At 44.0% G+C, this 23562-nt stretch overlaps 1 protein-coding gene across 4 annotated transcripts in view; it reads right to left on the reverse strand.

Moving 5' to 3' along the window:
- Positions 1-23562, reverse strand: part of NFIB (nuclear factor I B) — a 595118-nt gene that overhangs the window by 310291 nt on the left and 261265 nt on the right. Inside the window, exon 1 of one of the 4 annotated variants that reach the window (XM_073635582.1) lies at positions 11132-11539. The exons of the other annotated variants lie outside the window; for them this stretch is intronic. Coding sequence (XP_073491683.1) covers positions 11132-11149 — 18 coding nt within the window. The 5' untranslated portion in view covers positions 11150-11539. Of the gene's footprint in view, positions 1-11131; positions 11540-23562 lie in introns of those variants that run through there. 4 annotated transcript variants of the gene reach the window in all.

Consider the following 23562-nt stretch of genomic DNA (forward strand, 5'->3'; position numbering starts at 1 on the left):
AGAAGTATGGGTTTTCGTTTTTTCTTTAGATTCATACTTACCTAGCTGGATGCAGCATCACACCGATGCTGCAGCTGTCCCTCGGCGTCTCTTCACTGAGAACCGAGCCACCGAACATCGCTGATGGCTCGGTTCTCTCACCTCCCCGAGCAGAGAGCTGCTGCCTGTCAGTCAGCATCTCTCCTGCTCTGCTCCTCCACACTCATTGGAGCGCTGAGCTGTGGAGGGGCGGGGAGCTGCCCTCTCAGTGTCTCAGCGGCTCGCTGAGAGGCTGAGACTGCCATTAGTCCAAGCAGCTGGCGGATCCAGACTTGGGATGCTCCTTTGGTAATGTGGATATACTGGACCTCCACCGCAGCTGGAAAACCACATGTTGGATGCATTTGATTGTATACTGTTCCCATTTAAGGAAATGCCTACCATACATTTCTCAAAATTCCTGCAAAAACATGTTTTCTTGTGATAGCAAATCATTTCCAAACTCTCACCTGGAATAGTTTTAGGTTAGTGCAAATAACAAGTTTTACTTTTCCTGTAATGGACACAACTAAATGAAAAAACTAAAGTCGGGCAGCTAATCTAATGTTACTGTCATTACAGTGCACTCTGCCTGTGTTATAAATTTCCTGGCCATTTAGAAATCTGAAGCTCGCTACATTCCCTTAGGCTGAGCCTGCCCCACAGATGAATGGGCTAATTGACTGAACTGGGGAATAAGTGGGAGGATTTTAGAAACCACAGGATATTCACAACAAGCACTCTGCACTGGAATACAAACCATACTCATTTTTTACCTCGTCCTCAAGGTTGATGCCACTAATCTATTAAAAGAGGCTTCGTTTAAACTGGGCTGGAATCCTGGAATTTTTTTTCTAAGAATATCTGCTCAAAGGTTATGGATGTTTCAATAATGAGAACGTTAAAATTGCTAGATTTTTCCACTGTGTACAACAAGGGTGCACGTCTTTGTTAACATTGAGGTTGTTACTTTATGCCCATTTTACTACTAATAAAAACTTTTTGGATTGAAAAAATATAGATTTTTCATACCATGAGACATCGGAATATCTCAATACATTAACTTATTTCAAATGTAAGTTCACCTTTTCACAAAAAATGTAACTAACTTCCTACACCCCCTTCCACCCCTTCTGCTCCATTTACCTCTGTGGATGATTAGCTTTCACTTCCTGGGACAGATCTAACAGGGACAGATCCAAACAATTCTGACTGGTCAAAGTGGTCACATGTCAGCATTGACCAATCAGAACTGCTCTGATCCATCCAAGTGTTGGTAAGGAAAGAAAGGGAAGAAGACCATGGCTTGCCTTTTAATAGGCAGTCAAAGCTAGTCATCCATGAAGGTAAGTGCAGTGGGGACTTGGAGGGGATGGAAAGGATGTATTGTGTTAGATGCCCTTTTTATTTTTTGTGAAAAGGTGAACTTACAATTTAAAGTCCCAAAGAGGCAATTAAGGGACTTCATAAAGAGTGTCTAAGACACTCTTGGAATACCCTATCGCCTCTGCAGGACAAATGTCGGTGCAGGCAGTTTCATGTACCTCTTGGAAACCATTGCATGCAAAGGTGTACTGAGTATGGAGTGTCCATACAGATACTGGGCTTTATTTACTAAAACTGGAGAGTGCAAAATCAGGCTCACTTCTGCATTGAAACCAATCAGCTTCCAAGTTTTATTCCCAAAGCTTAACTGAACAAGCTGAAGTTAATAGCTGATTGGTTTCTATGTAGAAGTGAGCCTGATTTTGCACTCTCCAGCTTTAGTAAATAAAGCCCACTCCGTCCTCAATGCAGCTGAACCCCCTCTCCCTTCTCCCCGCCACTGCAGTTGTTACATAGATAACACAGCATACGTGGAGTTTTGTATGGGTTGGGCAGAGGCTGCTGGAGATTTAGAGACACTAGTTCCCTATCAGATCCACTCAACTTGTGATTAACAGCAGGCAGTGGGCAGGTACAAAGCCAATAGACAGCCTGCTGTTAGCTATCAAATATACCTACTGCCTGATGTCAATCACAAGAAGAGAGTGAACCTTATAGGAAACTAGTGTTTCTGAAACCCCACCAGGCTCCGCCCATTGTCAGTGTCACTGGTTTCTAGGAGGCTGTTGGCTGTGAAGCTGCAAGCATTCCTAAAGTAGTTGTAAAGCCTAACATTTTTTTACCTTAATGTAATCCTTGCATTAAGGTAAAAAATATTTAGATGTCAGCTTCCCCACCTCATTCCCCTTTTATTTACCTGAGCCCTCATTCAATCCAGCGCTGTGCATGTCTGCAGCTCTTCTCTCCCCTCACTTCCAAGTCTTGCTGCCTTTGCTGGGGCACCTGGAGCCATTGGCTCCCATTATTGTCAATCAAAGCCAGTGAGGAAGGAGCGGGGGGGCTGAGTCCCACTGTCTGTGTCAATGGATGCAGCAGCAGGTCTCGGATGAGAGCATGCACGAGTGCCCTGTTGGGGCACTGGACAGAGTGGAGGGTCAAGGGGTGCTGGCGGGGGACCTGAAAAAAAGGGGGTTCGCGGCCGCTCTGTGCAATTTCATTCCACAGAGCAGGTAATTATTGACATGTTTGTTATTTATTTAAAAAAAATACCTTTACTATCCCTTAACAACCAGTGACAGGTGGGGAGGAAGGAGCAGCAGCAAACATGCCACTCTGCTATGCAGCGTACAGAGATATGCACTGTGCCTGTCTCTGTAAGCTAAGTTAGAGTTGGTCTTCATTAGCTCTAGTTTTGTTATTTACATCTTGGAAGTAATTATGTTTTATTTTGGTGCAGCCATAGAGACCTTTTGTAAGAGTGGCTCTATTAAGAACTCCCCGAATTTGCGCACATTTCAATAAAGATACCAAAACAGGTGGCAGGTATTTTTGAGTCTGGCGCAAGCCATTTCTAAGGGGCCATACTGTCAGAAAAGTGTTGTTAGGACCTTAGTGTATGAACTTGGTCAGCATGTTAAAGGGTGTTGCTTTAAAGTTTCTTTGTTTCCAAAAGCAACCAATCATAAGCCTGTTTTCATTCTAATAATTCTCGAAAAATGTTTGCCTGAAGCCTAGGTGGATGTAATGGAGAGCAACCAGTCACCGTTGTCAATATTTTATTAAAGCCATAGATATTTAGCAACTATGAATATTTTAATTGAATGTATTAACAATGTAGTAATCAATCTAAATGACTGACCGACTATAACTCTCCAGTGTGCCATTGTTTGTCTATGCTTTCAGCTGATGTCTTTTAATTGCACTTCTAGCTTTTCTAAAACAGCTGGATAGAAGGGATCAGTGAAAGTAAGAGTTAATTCGGTGTATTTGGCGCCTTTTCCCTGGCAGCTACTGTACTTAAAAAAAAAAGTGCGGATCTTGTCTGTCCTGTCTCAAGTTCAATGGCAGGCTCCTCTCACAAACTGCAGAAAGGGGGGGAGGGGGGAGACAAGCATGTTCAGCGCACTAATAATAATTCAGATCACGCCACCTCAGCTCCTTGTGTCAAAGTAAAGAAGAACTGTCACACCCACTCCGACCTGAGCATTTCTTAACTCCCAGTCCCAGACAGGGTCATATACATGTGGCAGCTGAACATTCACTATTCTATTAGACATACTGTCAAGTGATCACTGGCAGATAATTAGGAGGGACGGAACACATGGCCACATGACGTATACACACATTTTACTACAAAGGATCTGTATATAGAGCATAGGCTTTGTACCATACATTTTAAGTAAGACCTATCTATCCACCTATCTATCTATCTATCTATCTATCTATCTATCTATCTATCTATCTATCTATCTATCTATCTATCTACCTATCTATCTAGATATATATCTATATATATAGATCTATATATATAGATATATCTATATATATATAGATCTATATATCTATACATATAGATCTATATATATAGAGATAGATAGATCTATATATATAGATTTATATATAGATCTATATATATAGATCTATATACAGTATACAGGCCCGGACTGGCCATAGGGCAGACCAGGCATGTGCCTGGTGGGCCGGGGCCTCCCGTTCCGTGCCCTGTTGATGATCAGGCCACACAGCGGGAGGTAAGCGGTGACCACGGCCTGGACAGGGTTAACGCAGGCCACGGCCGCTGTTCGCCTATCATTATGCGGCCGTGCCTGTGTCTTTGGCGGAACTAGTGGCTGCATGGGGTGACCTGTGTGTCTCTCACACACAGCTCAGCCTCAGAGCTGCGCTGACAGTTCCGCTCTAGGCCCCTATGGACTGCTCCTCCTCCAGCCGCACCACCAGAGAGAGCCACGCTGTACCCACACCACACTGTACCCGCACCACCAGAGCACCACGCTGTACCCGCACCATCAGAGAGAGCCATGGGAGCCATGCTGTATGCGCACCACCAAAGCGCCATGCTGTACCCGCACCACCAGAGCGCCACGCTGTACCCGCACCACCAGAGCGCCACGCTGTACCTGCACAAGAGAGAGCCACACTGTACCCACACCACCAGAGCTCCACACTGTACCCGCACCACCAGGGAGCCACCCTGTACCCACACCATCAGGGAGAACCATGAGAGCCACGCTGTACCCGCACCACCAGAGCGCCACGCTGTACCCGCATGACCAGAGAGCCACGCTGTACCCGCACCACCAGAGAGAGCCACGCTGTACCTGCACCACCAGTGAGAGCCACGCTGTACCCGCACCATCAGAGTGCCACCCTGTACCTGCACCATCAGAGAGAGCCATGCTGTACCTGCACTACCAGAGAGCCACGCTGTACCCACACCATCAGAGAGAACTATGAGAGCCACGCTGTACCCGCACCACCAGAGTGCCATGCTGTACCCGCACCTCCAGAGAGAGCCACGCTGTACCCGCACCATCAGAGTGCTATGCTGTACCCGCACCACCAGAGAGAGCCATGAGAAGCATGTTGTACCCACACCACCAGAGCGCCACACTGTACCCGCGCCACCACAGAGAGCGACGCTGTACCCCCACCACCAGAGAGAGAGAAACATGCTGTACCGCACCATCAGAGAGAGAGCAACGCTGTACTGCACCACCAAAGAGAGAGAACCATGCTGTACCCATACCACCAGAGAGAGAGAGCCATGCTGTACCACACCACCAGAGAGAGAGAGAGAGCCACACTGTACCTGCACCACCAGAGAGTCACGCTGTACCTGAACCACCAGAGAGCCATGCTGTACCCACACCAGAGAGCCCACGAGAGCCATGCTGTACCATACCACCAGAGAGAGAGCCATGCTGTACCGCACCACCAGAGAGAGAGAGCCACGCTGTACCGGCACCACCAGGGAGAGAGAGAGCCACGCTGCACCCACACCACCAGAGAGCCACGCTGTACCCACACCACCAAAGAGAGCCACGCTGTACCCACACCAGCAGAGAGCCACGAGAGCCATACTGTACCATGCCACCAGAGAGAGCCATGCTGTACCGCACCACTAGAGAGAGAGACATTCTGTACCGCACCACAAGAGAGAGAGAGACACGCTGTACCCGCACCACCAGAGAGAGAGAGAGCCACACTGTACCCGCACCACCAGAGAGCCACGCTGTACCTGCACCACCATAGAAAGCCACGCTGTACCCCAGTCCCCTTTATATCACAGTGTCCCTGCACATTACAGTATGGAGGACCGACACCATCAGAGAGAGCCATGCTGTACCTGCACTACCAGAGAGCCACGCTATAACCGCACCTCCAGAGAGAGCCACGCTGTACCTGCACCACCAGAGAGAGCCACGCTGTACCCCCACCAACAGAGAGAGCCACGCTGTATGGCACCACCGGAGAGAGAGATAGACATGCTGTACCATACCATCAGAGAGAGAGAGAGCCACGCTGTACTGCACCACCAGAGAGAGAGAACCACGCTGTACCGGCACCACCAGAGAGAGAGAGCCATGCTGTACCACACCACCAGAGAGAGAGAGAGAGCCATGCTGTACCCGTACCACCAGAGAGAGAGTCACGCTGTACCTGCACCACCAGAGAGCCATGCTGTACCCACACCACCAGAAAGCCCACGAGAGCCATGCTGTACCATACCACCAGAGAGAGAGCCATGCTGTACCGCACCACCAGAGAGAGAGAGCCACACTGTACCGGCACCACCAGGGAGAGAGAGAGCCACACTGTACCCACACCACCAGAGGGCCACGCTGTACCCACACAACCAAAGAGAGCCACGCTGTACCCACACCACCAGAGAGCCACGAGAGCCATGCTGTACCATACCACCAGAGAGAGCCATGCTGTACCGCACCACCAGAGAGAGAGAGACATGCTGTACTGCACCACCAGAGAGAGCCACGCTGTACCCGCACCACCAGAGAGAGAGAGAGCCACGCTGTACCCGCACCACCAGAGAGCCACGCTGTACCCGCACCACCAGAGAAAGCCACGCTGTACCCGAGTCCCCTGCACATTACAGTATGGAGGACCGACACCAGCCACCCCCGCAAATGTCAACCGACAAACACCTCCCCCCGTCCCTGGAAAAGTTGGCTGCTCAGTCTAAAATGCCCAGGCCTATTATATATATATAGAGAGAGAGAGAGAGAGAGAGGGAGAGAAAAAGAGAGAGAGAGATTTGGGACTTGGTTGCATGTACAATTTTTTACCAATGGTGCACCCTTGCACAATATATATATATACATATAGATATATATATATATATAGATATATAGATATATCTATATATATAGATATATCTATATATCTATATATATATATATATATATATATAGATATTAGCAAAAATCCCAGCATGTTCAGGAGAGGAACTTTGGAGAAGCAAAAGCTCTTGACGCGACTAAACGCATTTAGTGCGTGTGTGCAATATGAGACTTTAGGTACGATTTTAAAGCAGCTATTTCCTGCCAGGAGTAAAAGGCATTCAGAGGAGAAAATACAATGCCCTGTGTGCATGAGGCCTTATGCATACTGATATAGTTACACTGAAGCTGGCCATGCATTATGCAATTTTCTTATTCACTTTCCTTTAAATTTACCTTGAACTATGTAGTGAAAGGGCCTGTCAGATTGCATACAAATTAAGAGTGTTTAGGATTGACCTCATATTATATGGTTTTGGTAAACCTAAGGCAAAATTGTACAAGAAAATTGTAGAATGTTTGGACAGCCATCTGCATATTTCTATTAAAAATGTGACAATCCTTAAGCAACAAAATGCAGTTAAACGAATTCAATTAATGGCTACAATACATACAAAAGAGGTCAGTGTACTTCTGGGGAATGGTAGGGGGGCTCGGATTGTTAATGTAAATTCTATTTGAAGTCTGTAATACATTTGAACACAGATAAGGGGTACTATTAATACATGTACCCGTGACAAGGGATTATTGATATTAGCCCACCACCTCTTATGTAAATATAAGCTATGATAAAGAAGTACATTAATAAAGTTGAGAAGTGATATACAACCCCAGCCACAGCATTCCAGGGTAATGTAGTATGGATGATTTGATCATTCCAAAGATATTTTCAAGGAAGAGCATTGTAACCTACAGAATGCATAACAGGTGTAGAGCAGAAGGGATCATGTTCACTAGGATTTACAGACCAGTCAAAATATCAAAACATAAACCACTGGGAGTACATAAATATTGTAAATATGGATGTGGAACAATGTGTGCAGATTAGCGTGAACCAGAACGGAGTTAGAGTGTGACACATAAGAACTGCAGAGGAGGGGGAAGGTGGCAGAGATATATAGGAAACTGACATACCTAGGGGTATACAGACAGGAAATAGCACACATAAGTCACTGCCCAGATGGAAAATACAAGATGTATGAGTGCCTGCCTAGGAATACATTACAGTAACATGCCAATAATACACTATATATATATATATATATATTATCAGAAGTGTTACAAAGAACATCAGATCAAATACAGAGAGAGGAGGCTAAGCAAACACTTTTAACAACTTTCAGCATTTGTCACTCCTCTCGCTGCAAACCAATAGTTGTATTTCCTTTTCTTAGGTCTCTATGCATACAGTAACATGTATACAGTATCATGGTGGTACTATATGTTTAATCCAAAGCGTTACAAAGAAAATCAGATCCATGGCAAAAAACTAAACACACTTTTCTAACAACTTTCAGTGAAAGCCCTTGATGCAAGCCAGTAGTAATGTTCAACTTGTGTCTATGTATACAATGCCATGTGACATGTCTATGTATCCAGTAACTCTGCTACTTTGTTTGTATCCAAAGTGTTACATCGGAAATCAGAACAAAAACAGAAGCCAAACAAGCTCTTCTAACAATTTGTAGCAAACAGTAAAAGCTTCTGCTGCAGGCCAAAAAAAATGGTTAACTCCCATAGGTGTCTATGTATAAAGTAACATGCAAGATGTCTATGTATGTAAAGTGTCTATGTATCTAGTAAGATGGTGATGGTATTTTTAATCCAAATCATTACAGAAAAATGAGAGAAGCTAGCTAAGCTCTTCTAACATCCTTCAGCAATCAATGAAAGCCCCTGCTGCAGGTCAATGATAATGCTTCCCTTCTATAGGTATCTATGTATACAGTAATATGGTGATATTAAAGAATAAAATCAGATCAATCACAGAAGACAAGCAAGCGCTAACAACTTTCAGCAATTAATGAAAGCCAATAAAATCTTTAACTTCCATTGGTGGCTATGTATACAGTAACATTTAACATATCTATGTATACAGTAACATGTAAATCAGTGACAACCCCCACAAGTATTCAACTTCCATAGGTGTCTATGTATATACAGTAACATATCTATGTATAAGGTGACATACAAATCAGTGACAGCTACTACAAGTATAGACATGGCTATGTATACAGTAACATTTGTATATATAGCGTAACATGCAAATCAGTGACAGTCCCTGCCAGTATTAAAGTTCCATAGGTGTCTATACTTACAGTAACATGTAAAATGTCTACAGGGTAACACAAATCAGTGACAGGCCTTGCCAGCATTAACGTTCCATAGGTGTCCATAAGTGTCTATACATACAGAAAGATGTAACACGTTTATGTATAGGGTAACATAGAAATCAGCAAGAGCTCCTGGTAGTATTAAACTTCCTGAAGTGTTTATATATATAGTAACATTTCTATGTATTGGGTAACATATAAATCAGTAAAATATCTATGTATAGGGTAACATAAATCATTGGTAGCTCATGCCAGTATTGAACTTCCATAGATATATATAGATATATATATATACATCAGTGACAACTTCAACTTCAGGCAGTATTAAATGTCATGAAGTGTCTATAAATACAGTAACATGTAAGATGTCTATAGTGTAACATATAAATCAGTGACAACTTCTGGCAGTATTATACTTTATAAAGTGCCTATACATACCTATAGGGTAACATAAATCAGTGACAACTCCTGGCAGTATTGAGCTTCCCTAGCTGTATATATATACAAAGCGCTGCGCAAACTGTTGGCGCTATATAAATCCTGTATAATAATAATAATTAATATTATATATATATATATATATTAACATATACACCAGTGACAACTTCAGGCAGTAATAAACTTCATTTAGTGTCTATACATAAAGGAACATGTAAGATGTCTATATGGTAACATATAAATCAGCAGCAACGTTTGGCAGTATTAAACTTTATGAAACGTCTATACATACAGTAACATTTAAAATGTCTATAGGGTAACATATAAATCAGTGGCAACGTCTGGCAGTATTAAACTTTATGAAGTGCCTATACATACCTATAGGGTAACATATACATCACTGGTAACTCCTGGAAGTAATAAAATGTATGAAGTGCCTATACATAACTATAGGGTAACATATACATCAGTGACCACTTCTGGCAGTATTGAACTTTATGAAGTGTCTATACATACAGTAACATGTAAGAAATCAGTGGCAACTTCTGGCAGTATTAAGCTTCATGAAGTGCCAATACATACCTATAGGGCAACATATACATCACTGACAGCTTCAGGCAGTATTAAACGTCATGAAGTGTCGATACATACAGTAACATGTAAGATGTCTATAGGGTAACATATAAATTAGTGGCAACTTCTGGCAGTATTAAGCTTCATGAAGTGCCAGTACATACCTATAGGGTAACATATACATCACTGACAGCTTCAGACAGTATTAAACGTCATGAATTGTCTATACATACAGTAACATGTAAGATGTCTATAGGGTAACATATAAATTAGCGGCAACGTCTGGCAGTATTAAACTTTATGAAGTGCCTATACATACCTACAGGGCAACATATACATCAGGGACAACTCCTGGCAGCAATAAAGTGTATGAAGTGCCTACACATACCTATAGAGTAACATATAAATCGGTGACAACTTCTGGAGGTAATAAAATGTATGAAGTGCCTATACATAACTATAGGGTAACATATACATCAGTGACCACTTCTGGAAGTATTAAACTTTATGAAGTGCCTATACATTACTATAGGGTAACATATACACCAGTGACCACTTCTGGAAGTATTAAACTTTATGAAGTGCCTATACATACCTATAGGGTAACATAAATCAGTGACAACTCCTGGCAGTATTGAGTTTCCCTAGGTGTCTATACATACCTATAGGGTAACCTATAAATGAGTAATAAAGCTCCCTGGGATCTCTGTAGAAGTTGAATATTGCTCCTGGTAGTATTGGACTTCTATGGGGTATGGTGGTTGAGGACGAGCCCCTAGATTTGGGGGGTGATTACATAGTTGGGCTCTCCTCCTCTGGGTACACACACTGACATGGAAAGACACTTGTTGGGGTTAAATCAGGTGATGGGTGCAGGTCGGTGCCCCCCATGCCATCCTTATACAGAAGGTAGGGGGGGGTGGTCTCCATATCTGGCAGGATGGGTGCCAAGCCTTACCCTCTTGGCCCCCAGCTCCCTGGCACAGAAGTGTGACCCACATCCAGATGCTGCCAAAAATCAGACAACCAAGAGAAGAAATCGTCGGCACAAGTTGTGGGCACCCCTCCCCTCCCCTCCCCCACAACCGCTATGACAGCACCCAGAAGGATGTCTAAAACACATACCATGGCAGTGTAGTGCATTAATGACAGGGCTCCTGGGCTCTTCACATGTCTTAGGTGACACTTATTTCTGCTGCTGTGTTTTATTTTGTTCTAGGGGTGACGTGTTTATAAATAGGTGTGAGGTATGAGGAGCGGCGGTGGTGCAGGGTGAAGTCAGTCAAAGTAGTAGTAGAAGTAGTAGTAGTAGTAGAGAAGTAGTAGTGTGCTCCTGGCTCCTGCACTCCTGGAGGCTGGCTATGCCGGGCGGACTTGAACGCGGTCCAGGAGAGGCCGATCCCGAGTGTTTTTTTTTATTATTGTGGACTTGTGTTGGCAGGCGCTGTGTGTCCCCGGCCCCCCTGTCTGTCAGTCTGCTCCGCTCAGCACATCAGGCAGCTCACTGCACCGCCGCAACACCACCTTCTACCCAGCGCTCATTGGACGCCAAGGCGGCGGCTCCCCTCATAGCTCCTCCCACCAACTCCCAGCTATCACCTCCTCCCAAGACCCCTCCCCCTTCCCCCTCTACACATCGCATTCCTCTCCTCCCTGAGTCCTCTCCTCCCCAATTCCTCTCCTCCCCGCACTACAATACACCGATCTCTCTGTCATTTATCCCAACTATTCCACATCTGCTACACTAATGCCATACCTAGCTCACCCAATCATCACAAATCCATCGATCTATATACTAAGTGTGACTCTGCAGTGATCTGTCATTGGATCCAAAACACCTACATAAAGAAAAGTCACAAATGCACAATTCAACAAATATGCGAATTCAAACGTCCAAAGTTTGATAAATATATGGAAAAATACCAATCATTATTATTATTATACAGGATTTATATAGTGCCAACAATTTGCTCAGCGCTTAAAATAAAGGCAGACCTTCCAGTTACATTACAATTTGGTACAAGAGGAATCAGAGGGCCCTGCTCCCTAGAGCTTACAATCTAAAAAAATCTTCTAAACTTATTAGTGCCTTTTAGATCTTTACTCAACAAACCCTTCAATCAATTTGGCACACACTGCGATATGGATTTTATCAATATGCCACACACACAGAGGGAAGAATTTCATTCATTATGGTAGATATACACACTTAGTTAAATTATTATTATTATTGTACAGGATTTATATAGCGCCAACAGTTTGCGCAGCGCTTTACAACGTTAAGGCAAACAGTACAGTTACAATATAATTCAATCATAGGTGTGCGCACAGGGTGTGTCAGGTGGGCCTGGGTACACCTTTATCATCCTGTGTGGCGCAGATTCCCCCTGTTTAGACTCCTGATATTTCACCAAAGCCCCCTAATGGGGTTCCTAAACAAAAAAAAAAAAAAATAATAAAAAAATAAATCAAACTATACAATTGTAAAAAAGTAAAATAATAAAAATAAAAACTACTGACACCGTCCACTGCTCTACTGACACCAATCTCTGCCCTAATGACACCGTCCACTACTCTACTGACACCAGTCTCTGCCCTAATGACACCGTCCACTGCTCTACTGACACCAATCTCTGCCCTAATGACACCGTCCACTGCTCTACTGACACCAGTCTCTGCCCTAATGACACCATCCACTACTCTACTGACACCAATCTCTGCCCTAATAACACCGTCCACTGCTCTACTGACACCAATCTCTGCCCTAATGACACCGTCCACTGCTCTACTGACACCAATCTCTGCCCTAATGACACCATCCACTGCTCTACTGACACCAATCTCTGCCCTAATGACACCGTCCACTACTCTACTGACACCAGTCTCTGCCCTAATGACACCGTCCACTGCTCTACTGACACCAATCTCTGCCCTAATGACACCGTCCACTGCTCTACTGACACCAATCTCTGCCCTAATGACACCGTCCACTGCTCTACTGACACCAATCTCTGCCCTAATGACACCGTCCACTGCTCTACTGACACCAATCTCTGAACTAATGACACCGTCCACTGCTCTACTGACACCAATCTCTGCCCTAATGACACCGTCCACTGCTCTACTGACACCAATCTCTGCCTTAATGACACCGTCCACTGCTCTACTGACACCAATCTCTGCCCTAATGACACCGTCCACAGCTCTACTGACACCAATCTCTGCCTTAATGACACCGTCCACTGCTCTACTGACCCCAACTCTGCCCTAATGACACTGTCTACTGCCCTACTGACACCAATCTCTGCCCTAATGACACCGTCCACTGCTCTACTGACACCAATCTCTGCCCTAATGACAACATCCACTGCTCTACTGACACCAATCTCTGCCCTAATGACAACATCCACTGCTCTACTGACACCAATCTCTGCCCTAATGACACCATCCACTGCTCTACTGACACCAATCTCTGCCCTAATGACACCGTCCACTGCTCTACTGACACCAATCTCTGCCCTAATGACACCATCCACTGCTCTACTGACACCAATCTCTGCCCTAATGACACCATCCACTGCTCTACTGACACCAATCTCTGCCCTAATGGCACCGTCCACAGCTCTACTGACACCAATCTCTGCCCTAATGACACCGTCCACTGCTCTACTGACACCAATCTCTGCCCTAATGACACCGTCCACTGCTCTACTGACACCAATCTCTGCCCTAATGACACCGTCCACTGCTCTACTGACACCAATCTCTGCCCTAATGACACCGCCCATAGCTCTACTGACACCAATCTCTGCCTTAATGACACCGTCCACTGCTCTACTGACACCAATCTCTGCCCTAATGACACCGTCCACTGCTCTACTGACACCAATCTCTGCCCTAATGACACCGTCCACAGCTCTACTGACACCAATCTCTGCCCTAATGACACCGTCCACTGCTCTACTGACCCCAACTCTGCCCTAATGACACTGTCTACTGCCCTACTGACACCAATCTCTGCCCTAATGACACCGTCCACTGCTCTACTGACACCAATCTCTGCCCTAATGACAACATCCACTGCTCTACTGACACCAATCTCTGCCCTAATGACACCGTCCACTGCTCTACTGACACCAATCTCTGCCCTAATGACACCATCCACTGCTCTACTGACACCAGTCTCTGCCCTAAAGACACCGTCCACTGCTCTACTGACACCAATCTCTGCCCTAATGACACCGTCCACTGCTCTACTGACACCAATCTCTGCCCTAATGACACCATCCACTGCTCTACTGACACCAGTCTCTGCCCTCATGATACCATCCACTGCTCTACTGACACCAGTCTCTGCCCTAATGACACCGTCCACAGCTCTACTGACACCAATCTCTGCCCTAATGACACCATCCACTGCTCTACTGACACCAGTCTCTGCCCTAATGACACCATCCACTGCTCTACTGACACCAATCTCTGCCCTAATGACACCGTCCACTACTCTACTGACACCAATCTCTGCCCTAATGACACCGTCCACTGATCTACTGACACCAATCTCTGCCCTAATGACACCGTCCACTGCTCTACTGACACCAATCTCTGCCCTAATGACACCGTCCACTGCTCTACTGACACCAATCTCTGCCCTAATGACACCGTCCACTGCTCTACTGACACCAATCTCTGCCCTAATGACACCGTCCACTGCTCTACTGACACCAATCTCTGCCCTAATGACACCGTCCACTGCTCTACTGACACCAATCTCTGCCCTAATGACACCGTCCACTGCTCTACTGACACCAATCTCTGCCCTAATGACACCGTCCACTGCTCTACTGACACCAATCTCTGCCCTAATGACACAGTCCACAGCTCTACTGACACCAATCTCTGCCCTAATGACACCGTCCACTGCTCTACTGACACCAATCTCTGCCCTAATGACACCGTCCACTGCTCTACTGACACCAATCTCTGCCCTAATGACACCGTCCACTGCTCTACTGACACCAGTCTCTGCCCTAATGACACCGTCTACTGCTCTACTGACACCATCTGTAAATATACACATGCACACACGTGTTTAAACTTTGGGGTGCACACCTCAATGCAATAGGCTATGCACACCTATGAATCCAATACAGGAGGAATCAGAGGGCCCTGCTCATTAGAGCTTACAATCTAGCAAATAATAAAAAAAATTTAGATCATTCTCCTCCAATAGGAATAATCAATCTACAGTCCACAACCCATTCAATTGATATGCCACACCCAGTAAAGTGTATTTTAATCATTATGACGGCTATAGTCACTTCCATAAATTATTGATTTCTCTTCACATTGATCTCCTCCAATAGGAATAATCAATCTATAGTCGAAAAAAACATTCAATCGATTTGGCACACACAGGGATGTTGATATCAATCATTATGGTGATCCATATGCCACACAGAGGAAATAATTTCATCTGTTATGGTAGCTTTACACGCTTTGTTAAATAATCCATTTCTTTTCAGATCAATCTCCTCCAATAGGAATAATCAATCTATGGTCAAGAGCCCATTCAGTCTATCTGACACACACAGGGATGTGGATTGTAATCATTATAATGATCAATATGATACACAGAGAAAAGGATTTCATGTGTTATGGTAGCTAGCTATACACACTTCATTAAATAATTTCTTTTCAGATCAATCTGCTCCAATAGGAATAACCGTCATAGTCAACAACCCATTCAATGGATTTGACACACACAGGGATGTGTATTTTAATCATTATGATGATCAATATGCCACACACACAGAGGGAAGGATTTCAGTTGTTATGGTAGCTATAGACGTTTCGTTAAATAATCAATTTATTTTCAGATCAATCTTCTTCAATAGGAATAATAAATCTATAGTCGTTAACCCATTTAATCGATCTGACACACACAGGGATGTGGATTTCAATTGTTATAGCGATCCATATGCCACACATAGGGAAGGATTTCATCCGCTATGGTAGCTATACATGCTTCGTTAAATAATCAATTTCTGTTTAGATCAATAACCTCAAAAAGGAATAATCAATCTATAGTCAACAACCCATTCAATCAATTTGGCACACACAGGGATGTGAATTTCAATGGTTATGGTGATCCATATGCTACAGAGAAGGAAGAATTTCATCTGTTGTTGTAGCCATATACGCTTTAATAAATAATCAATTTATTTTCAGATCAATCTTCTCCAATTGGAATAATCAATCTATAGTTGACAACCCATTCAATCAATAAGGGGAAGTGGATTTTATACATTTTGATAGCCATACACGCTTCAATAAATGATTCATTTCTTTTCACATTGATCTTCACCAATAGGATTAATCAGCCTATAGTAGATAACCCATAAAATCAATATGCCACACACAGTGAAGAGGATTACATTTATTATGGTGGCCATACACACTTCAATAAATGGCTGATCTCTTTTCCAGTCAATCCCTTCCCATACGAATGATCAATCCATAGCCGACAACCCATTCAATTGATATGACGCACATGGAGAAGTGGATTTCAAACAATAGTTTAAGTGGAGTTCCACCCAAAAGTGCAACCTCCTCCTATCTGTTTCCTCCCCCCCTCTGGTGCCACATTTGGCACCTTTCGGGGGGTACCTACTTTTGACAGGTACCCTTCCCCACTTTCGGTATCCTGCGCTGCAGCACTGTCCCTCAGAAGTTCAGTCCCCTCCTACTTCCTCTGCCACCATGCCAGTTAGAAAGCGCAGCGAGCTTCGCGCATGCGCAATAGAGAACTGGCTATGAGGCCGAAAGGCTTTTCGGCCAAAAGGCTTCATTGCCGGTCTCACTTACCATGAATGGCAATGGCAGCAACTGAGAGCCGATCCGAAAATCGGCTGGGGTGCCGACATCACAGGAACCCTAGACAGGTAAGTGTCCTAATATTAAAATATATATATATATGACTTTTAAATTTTTCGGTGGGGGGGTCCTCTTTAAAGTGATTCTAAAGGCAAACTTTTTATTTTTTTAAAATTACAAACATGTTATACTTACCTGCTCTGTGTAATGGTTTTGCATAGAGCAGCCCGGATCTGCTTTTTGTCAGGTTCCCCGCCAGTGCTCCTGGCTCCTCTCCCCTGTCAAGTGCCCCCGCTTGCTACGGGGGGCACTTGTGTATTCTTGATCCTGAGTTGTTTCTGTGTGTCCATAAGACACACAGAGAGTGGCTCAGCCCTGTCCCCCCACTCTCTCCTCACTTGTGTGTGAGCCAATGAGGAGAGAGAGAGTCAAGAGAGCCACTGCTCTCAAGCACATCGCTGGATCAAGACCAGGCTCAGGTAAGTATTTGGGGAAGCCGGGGGGTGGAGCTGCTTGCAGAAGGTTTTTTTACCTTATTGCAGAGATAATAATTTATTGATTACATCTCTATTTTCCCCATGTAATCCTATAATCTGATCGATTAAAATACAATCAGATTCATGACAAAAGCACTTCAGTGCTGCTGACTGAGGCAGAACAATCAATAGATTTCCATTCTGGTCCATCAACTCAGTTTGATTGAACACAATCTAAATCAATCAGAAAGGAAAGTATGGTTATTTGATTGTTTGCAGATTTGATACAAGACAGCTCTTTTCCGTGGTCCATACCGTTTTTGAATGCTGGAGGGTTAAATTCAATGTGCAGTATGTATTTATTATGCAATGTATGTGTTGTTTTTATGAAGAAATACATCTGCATTTCATTTTATAATTTTTATTATAAAATGACAATATTTTTTTCCTTGTTCTGATAGTTTTGATTAAATCACACATCAATCAGATAAAAAAATAAATTGAACCACTTGTGGCCACCATTGGAGATGAGCTCCAACACACTCAGATGCGCTTCCAAAACCACATGATCAAGCCCACCAGGAAGCTGTTATCTGCCTGACCAATCATTTGTGGCAGGGGCATTCCCCACACAAGGGGGGTATATATGTGAAGCTGCAGGGCAGGGAAAGCCTTGGTTGTAGATGATTGGCCCATTACAGGTAACAGGTTCTTGGTGAGCTCAGCCACATGAGGTTTGAAAGAGCACCCAAACATGCTGGAGCTCTTCTCTAGTGCCCGATAGTTAAGAGATGAGTTATTGATTGCATCTGATTCTATCATGTAATCTCATAATCTGATAGCTTGAAATAAGATCGTTTTCATGACCAAAGCATCTCAGCACTGTTGATCAATGCAAAACAATCAATAAATTTCCACCCTGCCCCATCAACTCAGGGGGGTCATACATGCTTCTATAAATTCGATCCTGGAAGACGTATGTAGGGCGTTGCATTTGGATGTGGTGTCTCAAGTCTATGTTCGCAGACAGCTTGACAGCGACAGGAGCCGGCTCAGTTTTATTGTGTGTGTTTTATACCAGTGTCGGCTTAGACACTTTTTAATGTGAGTAGTCTGTGTCTTCCCGTTTTAATAAATGATTTACAGATTATTTTATGAAGTCCTCTCTCTCTCTCTCTCTCTCTCTCTCTCTCTTGTTCTTTTTGATGCTTTTGAGACCTGATGGTGATATATGAATGAAAGCTTACTGGCTGTGCGGCATCTGTGACAGCTTCCCAGGATCCCATAGAGATACCTTTACTGCTATGCAGGTTGTTCTGGATTCTCATGCTTCAATAAATTAATTATTTTTTTTCAATTTCTTCTGATAGGAATAAGTGATCTTTAGTCAGCAACCTATTTGATCAATATACTACACACAAGGAAGTGGATTTCCATCAATAGTTAAAGGGTAAGTTCACCTTTTTTTTTCTCTAAATTACAGCTCCCCTGTGTACCAATCTACCATTAATGTACTTCTTTTGCAAAAATAAAAAAGCTTTCTATTTATTCTACATACACTTACCTCACTGTCCTCATGGCTTTTTGAAAACACTGCTCCATTATTTCTGCCTTACTTCCTGGACAGACTTTAGGTCATGACACAGGAAGGAGTTGATCAGCTGACCTCATTAGCACACACCCTGCATCATCTACCCTCAGCCGGTCAACTCCTTCCTGTGTCATGACCTAAAGTCTGACCAGGAAGTAAGGCAGAAGTAATGGATAAGTGTTTTTAAACAGCCATGAGGACAGTGAGGTAAGAGTGTGTAGAATAAATGGAAAGCTTTTTTATTTTTGCAAAAGAAGTACAGTACATTAATGGTATATTGGTACATAGGGGAGCTGGAATTTAGGGGGGAAAAAAGGTGAACTTTAAGACTTTAAGATCATAATTTGTTTCCACCATGTAATCTCATAATTTAATCAATCAAATTATGATGATTGTATTCATAAACAGAGTATCTCAATGCTCCCTTTTATTGAAAAACAATAGATATCATTCCACCCTGAATTAAACTGAGTCTATATCAATTGTAAGGGATGTTATGGCTATTCAACTGTTTTCGGATTCCATTGTTTTGATCAAATCGCACAAATCGGATACAAATTTAGAAGCATGTAATGCCACCATTAGTACTTTCCTTCCTGAAGGGCTCAATAGATGAAAAATAAAAAACACCACAAAGTGTTCTTCATTGGTCGGGACCAAGGTGGACCAATGTAAGTACGCAATAAAAGACATACGTGGAGTTTAGCTTCAAACTTTTTTAGTGGAACTACAAACCTCATCATTTATAACATGGAACTAAAAATCCTCCCTTGCATAACTGCCCTGCACTTCAGAATTCTCCTTTAGTCCAGGGGACAGTAACAGCAGTTTTACTTACCTGATCCTCCGCTCCCTCAGCACACCGTGCTCTCCTTTGCTCCAGCAATGGACTGTCCCCTGGCATTCTCATATCTAGTACAAGGCCATGGGTCTACATTGGTCTTGATGTTGCCAGAGAACCTTAGACTGCCGAAGCACAGTGGGAGCCATTCTAGCAGCAATGAGGAGCCTGCGGGAGCAGATAAGTAATTAAAATTTTCCCGTCCTCTAGACACAGTCAAGCATTTTAACCCATGCAGTGCAGAGGCAGCCCCATTGTAATGGAGAATTTCTATTTTCCCTGGAGCTCTGCTTTAAGGTTTTAGCAGAGAGAAAGTGTGGGATTTATAATGCATTAGGCATACAGGGTTACTTTCAGTCTGTAGCAGAAGCTCAGAGGACAATAAACCTACACTGTAACACAGTCAATGCTTCTTACTACACAGAGGGGGGATTGTTTACTAGTGACAATCCTGAAGCCTGACTTCAGCCCATCAATAGGTAAAATTTCAAGTTTAATTTCCTTACAGCCTTCCTATTTGGCCCCCTCCTACCTCAGTTCCCATAGCAGCTGTGCGAAATGCTATGGCTATTGCTACTGCCACTGCATGACATTATAGGCTGCATAATTCAGATCATCTCCTTGTGTACAGCATCGCTGGGGTATGCCCACTATCTTGAAGGAGTCAACTGATCATGATCACACAATGCCCTACAATTCATAATGTTATAAATGATGGGGAGTTCACATCTTTGTGTTGTTTTCATTTGGAAAATATGACCTGTTCGACTTTCTTTTCATTCTACAGCATTGTGAGACATGTGGAATTATGTGATAACACGTAGTGTGTACAATGCGCATTGAAAATCACAAATAACATGCAGCTGATGCATACTGTAGGTGGGAGTGAAGGGTATCTCTCATTCATACAGTGTCCATTGAGCTGCGATGATCTGCATAGGGCAGATGCTTCTCTATGTTCCCCATTCACACCAAACAGGTGTGTTGCATTGTGCTGTGAATATTCAGGGCTCATTCACATGACTGTTCAGTTACATAATTACCCTCTCCCCCCCCCCCGATCAGCATATTTGTGCGGCAGGTACAGCCAGGCATTTAAGATCAGCTTTGTAAGAATCAATGGCAAGCCGACTGACTCTGCAGCTGTTTGCATATAATCGCACATGGATCGATTACCTGTGGGTAGAGACAGGTGAGTGACCCTAGAGGCAAGTTGTTTTTAAAGCAGTTCATCTGCCTATAGCCACAGGTCAGATTACATGTGAACAGCCACAGGCAGTGTCAGCCTGTCATTGATTTATACGGGCTGAGCAGCCGCAGCTGATCGCAAACACCTGACTACGTCTGCAGCTAAAATATGCTGATCTCAGCGATGCATGTCTGTGTGAATGATCACTTATGCCGCGTACATGCGAGCGGACTGTCCGGCAGAAAAGGTCCGACGGAACGATTCCGTCGGACATTCCGATCATGTGTGGGCTTCATCGTACCTTCATCGGACCTTTTCTGTCGAAAATTCCAACGAACCTAGAAATAGAACATGTTTCAAATCTTTCCGATGCACTCGAGTACGATCGAAAAATCAGTTCGTCTGTATGCTAGTCCGACAGACAAAAAAGGACGCAAGGGCAGCTATTGGCTACTGGCTATGAACTTCCTTATTCTAGTCCGGTCGTACGTCATCACGTTCCAAATGATCGGACTTTGGTGTGATCATGTGTAGGCAAGTCCGTTTCGTTGGAACTCCATCGCAACTCCGTCGGAACTCTGTCGCAAAGTCCTTCGGAGTTCTGGCGGACGAGAAGTTCACTTGTGCATACGCGGCATAAGGCCCCTTTCACATGAGCGGACTGCTCGAGTCCACCTGTGAGTTTTTTAGGCAGGCCCAATTGGACCATCCATTGCCCTCTATGGAGTGGCAGATAACAACGAACATGTATCTGTTGACACCTGCCAATATCCGATCCGATAGTGTCCGCTAAAAATAGACGGCTGGGGATCCATTCCCTATCCATTTGGCGGATCAGATGACAGTTGGATGGAAAGAGACAAGTGGTTTGTTTCTTTCCGACAGCCCATAGTGGAGAGCGAACCTGTCACCCGCCTGCTCAGCGGGGATCAGTGGACAGATTCCCCGCTGGGCAGGCAGATCCGCTGCCAGGGCCCGCTTGTCTGAAAGGCGCCTTACACATCATACTGCATGCCACTGCACCAAACAGTGCATAAGAGTTGGACGATGTGTTATTTTGTGACACGTCAACAAAAAAAAACAAAAAAAATAAGAAACAGTGCAACTCATTGTAACTATGCATTGCACCACCCCCACACAAGGAACACCAGTGTGCATGCATTATAGAATGTAGGCTGGGGTAAAGAAGTCTGTAAAGAAGATGTGAACCTTAACTGAACAAAATTACCGTAGGTTTGCTAATGCACCATGAATCATAAATAGTTTTTTGTAAATGAATCTCTTCCTGACCTTGTAATGTATACAGTATCTCACGAAAGTGAATACACCCCTCGCATTTTTGTAAGTATTTTATTATATCTTTTCATGCGACAACACTGTAGAAATTACACTTTGCTACAATGTAAAGTAGTGAGTGTACAGCTTGTATAACAGTGTAAATTTGCTGTCCCCTCAAAATAACTCAACACACAGCCATTGATGTCTAAACCGTTGGCAACAAAAGTGAGTACACCCCTAAGTGAAAATGTTCAAACTGGTCCGAAAGTGCCACCATTATTTTCCAGCACTTCCTTAACCCTCTTGGTAATTGAATTCACCAGAGCTTCATAGGTTGCCACTGGAATCCTCTTCCACTCCTCCATGACGACATCACGGAGCTGGTGGATGTTATAGGCCTTGCGCTCCTCCACCTTCCGTTTCAGGATGCCCCACAGATGCTCAATAGGGTTTAGGTCTGGAGACATGCTTGGCCAGTTCATCACCTTTACCGTCAGCTTCTTTAGCAAGGCAGTGGTCGTCTTGGAGGTGTGTTTGGGGTCGTTATCATGTTAGAATACTGCCCTGTAGCCCAGTCTGTGAAGGGAAGGGATCATGCTCTGCTTCAGTATGTCACAGGACATGTTGACATTCATGGTTCCCTCAATGATCTGTAGCTCACCAGTGTCGGCATCTCTCATGCAGCCCCAGACCATGACACTCCAACCACCATGCTTGCCTGTAGGCAAGACACACTTGTCTTTGTACTCTTCACCTGGTTGCCGCCACACACGATTGACACCATCTGAACCAAATAAGTTTATTATGGTTCCAGTAATCCATGTCCTTGGTCCACTACTTTACATTGTAGCAAAGTGTCATTTCTTCACTGTTGTCACATGAAAAGATATAATAAAATATTTACAAAAATGTGAGGGGTGTACTCACTTTTGTGAGATACTGTACATACAGAGACAGGTTAAGCTGGCTTTAATGCACATAGGAATCCATAGGGAGCTCCGAGCACACTGCCCCTGCCGCCTCCCAATCACCACTTCTGATCAGGAGCCAACGGGACGAACTCTCGACTGTGTGATGGTTGTGAGAGCCAATCACAACGCTCATGTGATTGGGAAGCCGCATTGCCTCCCTGCATTAAAGTCTTATTTAAACGGAGGCGATGAGAAGGGGTTAAATATGTAAATGCTAAATGAATGACATTCAGTTTGCTAAAGCACTATGGGGTTGATGTGTGCATTAAAGCCCATTTAGCCTACTACTACATACAGTATATATTTTATGCAGAAGGGAATACACAGCTTTTCT

The sequence above is a fragment of the Aquarana catesbeiana genome, linkage group LG01, assembly GCF_042186555.1.
Source record: "Aquarana catesbeiana isolate 2022-GZ linkage group LG01, ASM4218655v1, whole genome shotgun sequence".
Lineage (NCBI taxonomy): Eukaryota > Metazoa > Chordata > Amphibia > Anura > Ranidae > Aquarana > Aquarana catesbeiana.